Source organism: Astatotilapia calliptera, chromosome 2 (assembly GCF_900246225.1).
Source record: "Astatotilapia calliptera chromosome 2, fAstCal1.2, whole genome shotgun sequence".
Classification (NCBI taxonomy): Eukaryota; Metazoa; Chordata; class Actinopteri; order Cichliformes; family Cichlidae; genus Astatotilapia; species Astatotilapia calliptera.
This window is the reverse complement of record NC_039303.1, coordinates 30,889,541-30,901,938: the sequence shown is the minus strand read 5'-3', so window position 1 is coordinate 30,901,938 and position 12,398 is coordinate 30,889,541. Positions and strand designations below refer to the sequence as shown.

The following is a 12,398-nucleotide window of genomic DNA, read 5'->3' as shown; positions in this document are numbered from 1 at the left end:
GCGTGCAATGATAAAATCCAAGACACATTCTCTTTCAACAGTTTGACCTTTTTATTCTGACACGACATCTTTTTAAAAATTCTTTATAAGGCCATTTTGGAATTTTTTTTTTTTTTAAATGTTCTCATTACAGATAGTTGAAACTCGTTCCATTCATCACAGCCAACAACAGCAATATTTTATCTCACATAGAAGTTACTTGCTATACTCACATAGGTTCAGGTTGTTCAGTGGCCACCATCCCTTGGCCAGAGCGGGAAGAAAAAAAAAAGTCAACACAGGTTCTCTTTATTTCTCTGTACGACGGCTGCTTTGTGCCATTTGTGATATTTTTTTTTTTCTGGATGCCACTCGCACAGAAACCGGATGGGCGTTTGACAATAATCTCACAAGAATGCACGCCAGAGAAGCAGCAATGAACCGAAAAATAAAGTTTTTTTTAAAGAGTCACATGCACACTGAAGACACAGCCTGGTAGGGTATAAAACTCGTACTGAACAGTGATATTTGTGTGCTTCAAGCATGTACTTTCTCCCCCAAAATGATGTGCCATGTTCCCTTTAACATTCTGCAAACACTGCTGTGGGCCTTTACAGAAAAAAAATAAATAAATAAGCTTTCTGTAATGCCCAATCGTGAAAAACAAACACACTCCTCTTCTGATTAATCCCTTTCTTAACATGGCTGTGGGTATCAAAGTGAGAAGTGTTCCTTTTAACAAGAAAAAAAAAAGCAAATGAAGCAAGAAATTCTAAATACTTAAAGAAAAGTGTAAAAAAAATTAAAATAATTAGAAAAAATAAAAACATGCTTCACTACGAATGGTCTCAAGGCAAGGAAAATAAACAAACCCCAACGAACACACTGGCCAATTTCAAACCAGTCCCTCTTACATACTCAGTGGCATGGCATTAAAATTTAATGAAATATAACCATAGTTTCTATTTTCTCTTTAAAAAAAACAAACAAACTATCTGGGACTGGTTTGAAATCATGTACAGAACTACAAAGTTTCTTTCCACTGGTGAAATAAATAAGCCCTTCCCCGCTGCTCCTATTTGGCTGGCCATCTGTTAAAGGTATAAGGTTGCTAGCATCTTGACTGACTGACAGACAAAAACCTCTCAGAAAGAAAAGAGAATAAAAACACCAAAAAGACATACGATGATCTTAAAGCTACAAACAGATTTTGCATAATGTCTCTAGCATAAACATTACAAGCGTACATTCCACAAAGATGCTTGTGCTGCGATTGTGAGAATTAACATTTCTTTGTGGCTTTTAAGAAAGAATAGAAAAAAAAACAACCTGTAATTTTTTGCCACTTCAGGTGTCCACCAAAGGATCATCATCATCTTCTTCTTTGGACAGTGAAAACTCCAGCAAAAACTTTGAATAGCTGATGCAGCCATCATTTCTCAACAGGCAACTGATTTTTAAATCGCTTTCATGAATAATTACATACAGTATAACTGCCACCGTTATCAATAGTCATCTCCAATACCTGACAATTTCACCCAATAATAATCTGTATACATTTATATAAAACAATATTTAAAAAAAGACTTATAAAACTAAAATGATACTGTCTTTATAGATTGGACTCTTTACTCCATGTTTCTTATCAATATACAGATTGTGTGGTCCGTTCAGACATTATTATTGGTCAACAGTCCGAAATCCTCCCTCTTAAAGTTTTACATCCACTGGATAAAGGCCATCCTTTCTATGAGTGTCAGACACTGTTGTCAGTACTCTGTGCTAATGTACCAAAGTAAAATGGCAAATCATTGACTAGCTATGCGTGCTCTATAGACAAATCTGTACCCAGCTGTGATGATACAGTCGCATCAGTCTATGGCTCACAAAGTGGCTAATTGTTTGTTCAAATCTGAAAGGCTGGCAGATAAGACTGGCCAGTGGCATTACAAAGATAATAAAGTGAGTACCAAACAGGCCTGCTCCCTTAGTCCAGCGCAGCAGGAGCCTGTAGTCATGAATAATATCCAGCTCGGGTAAAAGACAAGTGGAAGTTGTCCAGTGACTTTCTCCCATCCTTGTGGCAGATCATGTGGGATGTTTGTCACTTAAACTGATATCTCATATGTGGTCCCTCCGACACCGGTTACCTTCTTCACCCCTCCCCCTGGTTTGGATGTGGTGTGATTAGCCAAGACTGGGCGAGAGGTGGATCTGATTGGACAGCCATCGGGAGGGGAGGAGCCACATCAGGGTAGAGGAGAGAGAAGAGAGGGAGATGCAGGTGAGTGGTTCTTTTTCGAAAATAAAGCACTAACCGCAGAAGTTTCTTTACACGAGATCTTGTAAGGCATTCGGTAACTACACTGAGTGAGGACAGGGGAAAGACACAAAAGGCTACAAGGCAAAACACAGCAGCATGGGCAGACATGTCACATTCCAACAACTAAACCAAAAAGACTTACACAGACACAGTTTACTATTCAAGCACTAAACAGGTAAAGACTGTAAGTAAAACATGAAGGAGGAAAAGGAAGACTCACACAGATCATGGAAGAAGAGGAGGGCTGACACAAACCAGGAAGGAAGAGTAGTAGGAAAAGGAGGAAGAAGAGTAGCAGGCTGACGGATCTGGCGACGGATCACTACTCACTGTGTAGCCTGTTGCCCTCCTCCCCCTCCCAGCACAGCGCCTCCTCCTGCAAGTCGAGGCTTGTGCTGAGGCCCTGCCTCCATATTGTAAGGCAGGGACTTGCCTAGGGAGAGGCCACGAGGAGGCGGGGAGACAGGGGGCTCGAGCAATCGAGCCCCAGGAGAAGAGGATGAGGAGGAAGGGTTACGAGGGGGACGGGAAGAGAAGTCCTGGTTATGCTGAAGCAGGTGGTGGGTCTCAAGTGGCCCAGCGGAGGAGGGAAGGGGAGGGCTGACAGCACGCAGGTAGGCCTTGTGGGGGGAGGAGAAAGTGGCAGAGCCCTGGAGCAGCTGCCCCTCCCTCTGCTGGGCAATCTGAGCTGAGAGAAAGGGCGACGTGTAGCCCTGCAGCGGAGTACTGGGTGACACCACCTCAGTCTGGCCCCTTACAGCTGAAGAGAGAAATGGAGCATGAGGCTTCTGTGGTGACAGCTCGTGGGCGGCTGACTCGAACTCTGGGCTCTCGGATGGTGTCAGCAGGCTATCATAGGACAGGCTGCCATTCCGAGGTGTCTGATTGGCCAGGCTTTTGTAGCTGGTGTCTGTGGTGCCCTCTGAATGGAGCGTGGCCAGCGGGTTATGTGCAGTGTGTGCTGAGCGCAGGCTGGAGGAGTGTGAGCCACCAGTGGACAGAACCAGAGAGGATGGGTAGGAGGTGTAGGAGCGCCCAGTCAGGGAGTAACCTGACATGCCCCCTAACACCCCACCAGCAGTCCCGCCAGGGCCTCCGGGGCCCTCGCCCCTTTCCCCTCCCCCTCTGCGCACCCCTACACCTCCCCCCACCACTGTGGTTCCATCCAAGCTGCTCGGCTCAGAGCGGTAGCTAGGTTGGCGGCTGGACTGCAGGATGGAAGGAGATGGAGAGTCAAGACTCTCTCCACGGATCATCTGAAGAGGAGAGAGGAGGAGAAACAGACCAAAGGGGAGAGGGTAAGGAAAAGTGTGATGAAGATGAAAGCAGGAGTAAAGAGGGGAGGGAGAAAGATGAAAATTACCACCTTGCCGTGGGAATAGAAAGCAGAGAACAGAAAGCAATTTTGTAGAGATTTTTAAACAGGGAAAAAAATAAATAAAAGAGTGGTGGGGAGAACTGGATGCTTGACCGGTGTGCTACTCAATCATCACACTACTGGATTGGGAATATTGATTGGTTTCAACAAGCACTAACACTGCATGTCAAAGACTGTGTGTGTCAACAAATGAATGGAAATACAAAAACATATGGAACATGAACTATACATTGCAGTCAATGCAGTCTCAGGGGAAAAGGACAGATCCATTCAAACACACAGAGACAGCCAAAGGGATACAGGTATACACACGTACTGAGACTTACTGATCAACCGATGGCCACTGAATGAACAATTTAAAGTAAAAAAAAAAAAAAAAAAGGGGCATGTATTAACCATTAAGGATTTAGAGGGGCAGGGCATATAAGCCACCAACGCTTCCCCTGTTTCACGCATTAAGCTTGAGCACATCTGTGAGTTTTTCCTCATTAAGCTATGTATAAATCAACAAGGCTGTGTGCAGATGGTATTTTGATTTGATTATGTCTGCGTTTTAAATGTAATTAACTTCAGCTATTTTTTCCATTTCGTACATGGTTTACACAGAGCACTTTAAGGTGTCTGTAAACTAAGATCTACCTTGTTGGGATGTGTGAGTGCAGTGTGGTTTCTCCCTGGGCTGTTGAAGGTTGGCCGGTACTTATACATTGATGGCGTAGGTGGTGCTTCAGTCAGCAAGCTGCTCTCTGAGTGACAAGAAACCAAAAGTGACATTTGAACAAGGTCTGTTTATGATTAGAAAACAAATATTCATCTATTTACACAAAAGCTAAGAACTCTCTCTGCATATTCTGTCATACAAAGTGGAATCCTAGGTTCAATTATGCATTTGTATGTGCATCTCACCCTCTGTGTCAGCACGGGGAAGGCCAGGGTAACGAAGCTCTGGCTTTGGAGGAGGTGGAGCCTCTGCATCCGCTGACTGGCTCTCCATCTGATCTAGACTACTCTTGGACTGGAAAGGATGAGGACCGAAAACAAAAAGCCATTCAGTGAAATCAGACTGCCTGGAACAGAGGGCTACATCTGTAACGTTTTCCAGGTTTTGATATCTGATTAATGTTGCAGACAATTTCAGGATCCTGTGGGAGTGAATTATCTTTTCTCATAACCAAACATTAAAAAAAGAAAAGAAAGTTTGACACCCAATGACTGAGGGGAAAATGTAAAATAATTAATTTAAAAAAAAAAAAGCATCTTCCATCACACAAACTCTTGAATGTTCTGAGTTTTGTCCTCCATGCTATTGAGTCACGACAGACACACACCTCTCTCAAAACACGCAGTTTCACAACATAGATGGTGATACATGGTAATACTAACAAGTTAATATTTGATACAATGACCTTTATTCTTCAACACAGGCAGCTTTCTACTATGTTCTTCAAGTAGTCTTCAGGAGCACTTCTCCAGGCTTCTTGAAGGACTCTTCTTTGCATGTTAGCTGCATTTTGATCTGTTCTCTGTCAAGATGATCCCACTCATCCCGAACACATGTAGAGTGTTCCAGGCTTTGGGGAGACCAATCCATGACTCATAGTATCACATAGAGCTGGGCGATAGAACGATAACGATATGTATCGCGATATAACTTTTACTCGATAGAGAAATTAAACTATCGCGATAGACTTCGCCGCTCTTGTCCTCTTAAAAAAACAAAAAAAACAAAACAGGTCAGCCAATCCAAATTAAGTAGCGCAGAGCCGAACCAATCACAGCCGCAGCGTCACGTCGCGTGACTTGTTACGTACAGCACAAGTGCCAAGCCGCACGTGTGTTTGTTTGGGAAGCAGCCAGCGCGTAATGGAGGAAATGAGTGTGCCGACTAGAAAAATCAACCGAGCGTGACCAAAGAGAAAACAGATGATGGTTCCAATGCCGGAGAGATTGTCGAACGGAAGAGCCATAGAAGTTCCATAGTGTGAAGGTATTTCGGCTATTTCAAGTCTGACAAAAAACAGAGTAGCGTGCACTGTAAATTGTGCCGAAAGCAAGTCTGGAAATACAATAAACTGGTGCATGCGTCACACTGTGCACCACGTTATTGTTTCGGTGAAATGAATTTCTACAATACTGTTTCTGTTAATTGTACTCTCTGCAGTGTTTAAATGCTTACATATACACACAGTTACTGTCCGTCCACACATACGACTCGGTTCTGCTTCTATGCCCCAGCTTTGTTTACTTTTTCCCACCGAGGCTTCTAGACTTCTGATTGGCCAACATTTCTGCACGGTTAGGAATCTAGCGCCACCTGCTGCTTTGGCAGGTTCATAGCAGCGTTTTCCTTCATTTCTGCCTTTATGTGTGGACGGATTATTTTTTAAAACGAAAACGGAAAATCTCCGTTTTCAAAAATACCCGTGTACGTGTGGACGTAGCCTCAGTCTCTGACTGGAAGCGCTAATTCGTCATTCGGCTTTTGTCAGACTAAAGTAACTGTTAAAACTGTTTGAAAAGCTCAGCTATACAACAAGGAGAGATTGAGAATTTCCTTTTAGTTCTCAGTTCATTTGATATTGACAAAAGTTAGTCAATTTTGTCTGTTCTTCTGTAAAACAAACTAAGATTTATTTTTAGAATTAATATTTTGTTTCTAAGTGGAATTGACAATTTAGTCTGTTTCGTTTGTTCTATTTTGAAACTTAAACGCTTTAGCGGCTGCCTTTTGTGTAGTTTGCAATATTTGCCTTTATTTATCTGAAAAAGTCTCATGTTCCTTAAGTACATCTACCCTGTTGAACTTATTATGGGAAATAAATATTTAAATAAAAACAAGCTGCTGATTATTTCACATTTTACTTGTGAGCAACGGCACATTTAAATCTTACAAATATAGTTATTTGGCTTATATCGTGATAGATATCGTTATCGCCTGAAATGAAAAAAACATATCGTGATATGAAAAAATCTCATATCGCCCAGCTCTAGTATCACACTGCTGTTTTTTTGTTTTTTTTGTTTCCTTTTAAATCCAGATATTTTTTACTGTATTTGCAGTGTTTTTGGGAGTACTATCACAGACAAAGCCACTACCATTAAGATGCTTTCCACAAGTAGCTCAATATCGTGCAATTCTTTTCTGCAATCATAATTCCATTAATTATAACAAAATCTCCAATACCACTAGCTGAAATGCAGCCCTAAACCATTCACATGCATTTCAGCTAGTGGTGATCAACAACTCTTGAACCACTCTTGTTGGAAAATACTGACAAAACAACACAAAGAAGAAGAAGACTACTATTAAGTTATTTAATCTCTACTAATAGTATGGTCTGAAAAACTACACCTGCTGCTACTTTCCAGCAGCTGCAGCACCAATATAAACTACATTAGCTGACTGCTAACAACCAGAGTTTGTGTTGCTTCTGACCTTTTAATATTTAAACATGAAATTAAAATTGATGAAATATTTTGTGCACCAGATTTCTCTTCTCTAAAACTCATACCACAGTAATAATATAGACATATAGCATATCTGTGGAGCTGTTATAAAGCGCTATACAAATACAGGCCATTTATCAGGCCATTTATATCCAGACTTCTCTGTACAGACTGCATGTGTTTGTTCAATTCATTATAACTCACCCTAGTGCTATGTCGGTCATTCTGGATGCCGTTGTCCAAGACCTTGGCTTCTAGTTGAGCTTCAGTGAGAGCAGGTCTAAGAAAAGGTGGCTGAACTTCCACCATCTGCCGGCCCCGCCAACGACCTATGTATCTATAACACACACACGTATTCAAAAAGATACAACCCAGCTCTGTTGACCAACACCTCACCCACTCACTCCAAAGGTCTGCATTAGATATTTAATTACCTCAACAGACCAGAATGAACTATAAAAGAGTAGGGTGGAAAAGTGGAAGGGGAAAGAGAGCAATGGAAAGAAAGAGGTAGTGGAAAAGGAATAACTGCAGAGCTGAGTGTTAAACGGGGGGGGGAGTAAATAGATGAGTGCAGAGAAGAAAGATTGCTGACCTGGGGGCTTGGGAGCTGCAGAGTACATGGGTAATATTCCTCAAGCAGCCGTTGGTGAAAGGGTTAACGCCTCCCCGAAACTTCCCTGTCACCTACGGAGAGGAAGCGAGATAAAACAGTTGCATACCTAACAAAAACACATTAACCAGTGTAAAGCATGCCTGACTTATCTCAGTGATGCAGACCGTGATTTGCACAACCACCTCTGGTATGTACCTGTTCATTTGTGGTTCGACCGCGAGCCACCAGCACTATGTGAAACCCAGTCAGACCAGCGACTGGGACAAAAAACAGGCCAGCCACACACATCACACCCATACTGGTGGGGGTTGTCAAGGAAATCACAAAAAGAAAAACCCCTGTCATAAGACACAGGAAAATCTATTCCAATGATGTGTTTTGTGTTTGAGAGTTCCATAATGTGTTGTGCATTTCTATGACAGACTTATGCCAAGTAAAGGATACGTAACAGCAGCACCTGGCGTGTCCAACTCCTGTTGGTGGTGCAGGACATAAACCAAGCCAAAGCCAAATACGTTCATGATGTGGGTTGTGAGAGAAAGTAAGAATAGGAAGAAATAACGATAATTCCTCCGACCAATGCAGTTGTTCACCCAAGGACAGTGGTGATCAAAATCCTAAGAATAAATAAAAAGATTAAAAGATATCTCTCAGAGGGAAACGATAAGAATAAGCAACAACTACAGTACATCATATTGCATGTCCACACAATTTCCACCTCCCACACTCACACATGAAAACTAAGAATAGGACAGATCTAGGCTGTGTAGTGAAACCACACAGGAGTGTATAGAAGCCCACTGTGAAATTAGGACTTGCTATTAAAACTGAAAGACATTTTAACATGAATATATAACAGTCATTTAGGTCATTTTATTACATTAAGTGCTTAAACTCATGGAAACATCAGATTTCCAAGATTGTGTTTCCCTACCATTTAGTTTATAGGTTAAAAAGAAATAGCATAACCAAGGCAACAACAGAAATTTTAATTAAAAGATTTTTAGCATACATAATTACAAAACATTATCCAATTTTTAATGAAGTTCACTCATTGCTGTATGATACTACCAATTCATTTCTAATTTAGAGCCACAAGAATACCCAGTCAACATTATTAAGCAGGGATAAATGTATAATTATGTACCTCCACACAGTTGTCGCACACTGAGCAGTGCGAGCAGCGCGGTGGTCGGTAGAAGCGGCATGTTGAGCACCACTTCATGCGCACCTGGATGCCTTTGATCTCCACTGTCTTATAGAGTGGAGCGCGGAAGTCATCCTCTTTGTCCTCATCTTCCTCCGCTGCAGACACAGACAACCTGAGATTAAACTTGTATCATAATCACCTAATAACCATCTCACACGGTCTCTCTAAATTACTTTATAGGCAGTGAGTATTCGAACAAATAGTCTTATTTTGCATGTACTTTAAAAGTATTGCACATGCATCATTAGGACGTGACATTTTACTTTCTAGAAGTTCACCTCTGGGAAAGATTCCAGGATCCATAAAAGTGGCCATGCAGAAGTTGGCGAGGGTGAAGAGGAAGATTACGGCATTATATATAGGAATGACAGAGGAGAAATGCTCTGACAACCATGGGCACCTGGAGAGTGTTAAGGAGGATGGAAACAAAATTACAGTTAGACAAGCTTCCACCAATCCCCACACTTAGTGGTAAGATGTGGAAAGGAAAAAAAGTAACCAAGTAACATTTCACACTCCACCATCAACTTCTTATAAGCTTATGTGCAAGCTAAACAACTGCCCACAGAAGTTGCTCAGTGGCAGAAATAGGAGACTGTGTTTGTGTTGGGGAGGTGACAGGTGTGGCTGCGATAAACTATGAACAAATGTTCCTGAAAAGCTGTCAACTTACTTTGAAAAAACATTAAAAGAACAGAAAAAAAAAAAAAAAAACCCTACTTATTTTAACACTGAACATAATGCATGTGGATGTTTACACATCGCTCCAGCATGTACAAACACATGTGTATGTACACACATGTAGGCCCTTTAAAACCCATGTTTGATATGAAACAAAACCAAGAAACACTCACGTGAAGCAGAAGAAGAGCGTTGTGGCTCCGACAAGGAAAGTGGTGGCTGCAGACACCGGGACGTACCGGCTGGGTCGAAATGGACGGGGAGGAGCAGAAGCAACGCCACCTACTCCTCCCCCAACCCCCCCACTGCTGAAGCCAGGCATCAGAGATAGAGAGAGGGTGGAGGAAGACAGAGAGAGGTAGCTATCTACTGTCTACCTGCTGTAAAGGGGTGCTTTCCAGGTCAAAATGGCATATGTGGCGTTCGTCTGGGAGGAGGGGCCATAGCTACTGACTGGAAAAGAAAACCAACACTATGCAAAGCAGCAAATAAAGGGAAACATTAGGGGTTTTCTGTGTCCAGAAACTAAATGTCTCCCAGTACTAATATAATCACTAAAAACAGATTTATTTTTTTTTACATAGCAATATACAAACTGCTGTGTACAGCTTGTTGTAAATATTTGTGTGCATAATCTTAATAGAAGCTTATAAAAGCAAAACTATACAAGAGCAGTGTGATACAAAAATATGTATAGGTAATTCATAAATATTTTTGTATGGCTTTAATGGAACTGTATTTGGTGCAACAATATAAATAAATCTAATCTTCTACTGTTACTCCCTGGCACCAGTGCAAACGTAACACTGCTGTGCATATACGCGAAAGGACCAGCACTCACGCACAAAACACTGGAACAGCTCAGGGTTTACATTAATGCTCCATCACTGGGCTTCAGTTCTGATTATCCCGCTCAGTGAAAATGAAAAGACCAGAAAAATTAAAGAGGTAGTGGGTGTACAGTCAACAGGCCGAGAGCAGAAGCACATGGAGGAGAACAGGCAGAGGATTGAGCGCAGCAGCTGCTGATGACTTCTGTGATCCTCCCGAGAAGGCTTATTTAGGCACTGGGTGGGTGGAAGAAACTGAGGATAGTGGCAGGAGGGAGAGTTCCAGCATTTCAAACTTAGTCCACAGGGGAAAACAACTAAACAAACAAATTCAGTTTTAAACCAGTTGTGGGAAGCCGTTTAACATCAAACTAAAGTCCAGCTGGGATTTGTTTTCAAAAAAAAAGCTGCTATTAAAAAGAAAATAAAAATCATTTAAAAAAAAATAAAAAAAAAATGTCTAGCCTTTTATTTACTAGGAAAATAACTCAAAAAACCAAGTGGAGTCCCCTGGATCTTCTGAGACTCCTGTTGTCAGTCTGTGTCATTAAGGGCACAAAACCAACTCATTCCACATGGAAGTCCCGTGTATGTCACCGAGGTGTCACCACTTTTTGCTGGGATTGGGTCTTCCACCTCCAAATTCTCTGCAGGTTGAGCTCTTTTCCCATACTGCGTCTCCTAAAGAAAGCCACGTAGAGTTTGGATGTCACATGGTTAGATGGATTTCACACCTTTTTCCCCCTCAAATAAACAAACCAAAACCTCCCCAAAAAAAACAAAAAGATCTTTGGCTCCTTTTCTTCTTTCACACTTGGGTTCTTTGTGCAAGTTGCTGGACAACCCTGTAAGAAAAATAAATCACACAAAAACTCAATGAGCAGAACAAAGACAGGACCAGAACGAATTTGTTTCAAATAATTGAAGCTTTAATGAGCCCTTGGTTCAGATCAGTAGTGTCCAACCAGTTTGTTCCCACAGTACACCTACATTAATAGTCCCACAAAGTCTATATAGCAAGGCACTTCTATCTGCAATTTTGCTTCATTGGAACACAGCATGCCAACTACAATTTAGCAGTTTGAATCACACAGAAAGTAATCTTTTTGCCCCTCCTGCTATCAATCAGACCCTCTGACCTGTAGAAATATGGCAAATTAAAATCTTATTATTTTTTTGTGTCGCTAGAACAATATTTGTGATGACTTCCGCCTCATGACAAGAAGGTCCTGGGTTCAAATCCAGTTTGAGACCTTTCTGTGTGGAGTTTGAATGTTCTCCCCGTGTCTGTGTGGGCTCTTTCCAGATACTCTGCCTTCCTCACACAGTCCAAAGATAAGGATGAGATTAGGTTGATTCCTAATTCTGAATTAGCCCCCTTGCAATGCTGAAGTGAAGTCCTACCTGCCTTTAGGAATACCATTTTGGAAACCCGGGATTAGAGTAATGGGTTTTTGATAACCACTATATTTGCATTACATTTATTATCTTTGTCCTATGTGGTGGCAAATTAAATCTTTGCATCTCTGACTGCCAATGCATAATACATCTCATACCATAAGCGTGGAATATAGAATTACCAAATATGTTTGAAAACATGTATACTACAATGTTTTGCAGGTAGCCTTCAATGTATTTCCTTGTTAAATCACAGGCCAAAGGTCTTAGTTTGATTTCACAACAAACCAGACTCACTGACCAAGTTCCTCCTTTCTCTACAAGCTTGTCAGGTTGTCAGATGGAAATACCTTCCACGAAGGGAAACTGAAAACAACACACAGACACAACGATCTGTGGAAAAGGTGCACGCCTTTCACACACACAATCACGCTCATACTCCTTAACTCTTGTAGAAAAACTAGTCTGTGAGTACACTGAAAACGGATCCGAAGCAACAGTGTAATCTGATCGTTTGGAAACACCTCTCTCGTCAA

The 12,398-nt window shown here is 41.7% G+C and overlaps 1 protein-coding gene across 1 annotated transcript; it reads right to left on the bottom strand.

The window, feature by feature from the left end:
• Window positions 1–27: 27 nt before the first annotated feature.
• Window positions 28–10,889, bottom strand: zdhhc5b (zDHHC palmitoyltransferase 5b). Its single transcript, XM_026142430.1, has 11 exons — window positions 9,808–10,889; window positions 9,232–9,353; window positions 8,891–9,048; window positions 8,188–8,360; window positions 7,939–8,041; window positions 7,723–7,814; window positions 7,332–7,464; window positions 4,587–4,695; window positions 4,320–4,426; window positions 2,633–3,558; window positions 28–2,193 (listed from the first exon to the last, which is right to left on the bottom strand). The coding sequence occupies exons 1-11, from the start codon at window positions 9,954–9,956 to the stop codon at window positions 2,088–2,090; spliced, it is 2,178 nt and encodes a 725-aa protein (XP_025998215.1). The 5' UTR covers window positions 9,957–10,889; the 3' UTR covers window positions 28–2,087.
• Window positions 10,890–12,398: the final 1,509 nt, after the last annotated feature.

Bases quoted from the DNA above. Each gene is read 5' to 3' on its own strand.
- zdhhc5b (XM_026142430.1), bottom strand. From the start codon at position 9,956: ATGCCTGGCTTCAGCAGTGGGGGGGTTGGGGGAGGAGTAGGTGGCGTT. The intron at 9,049-9,231 runs GTGAACTTCTAG...CTGTGTCTGCAG, and splicing joins TCCTGGAATCTTTCCCAGAG to CGGAGGAAGATGAGGACAAA. The intron at 8,361-8,890 runs GTACATAATTAT...ATTTATTCTTAG, and splicing joins TGTGCGACAACTGTGTGGAG to GATTTTGATCACCACTGTCC.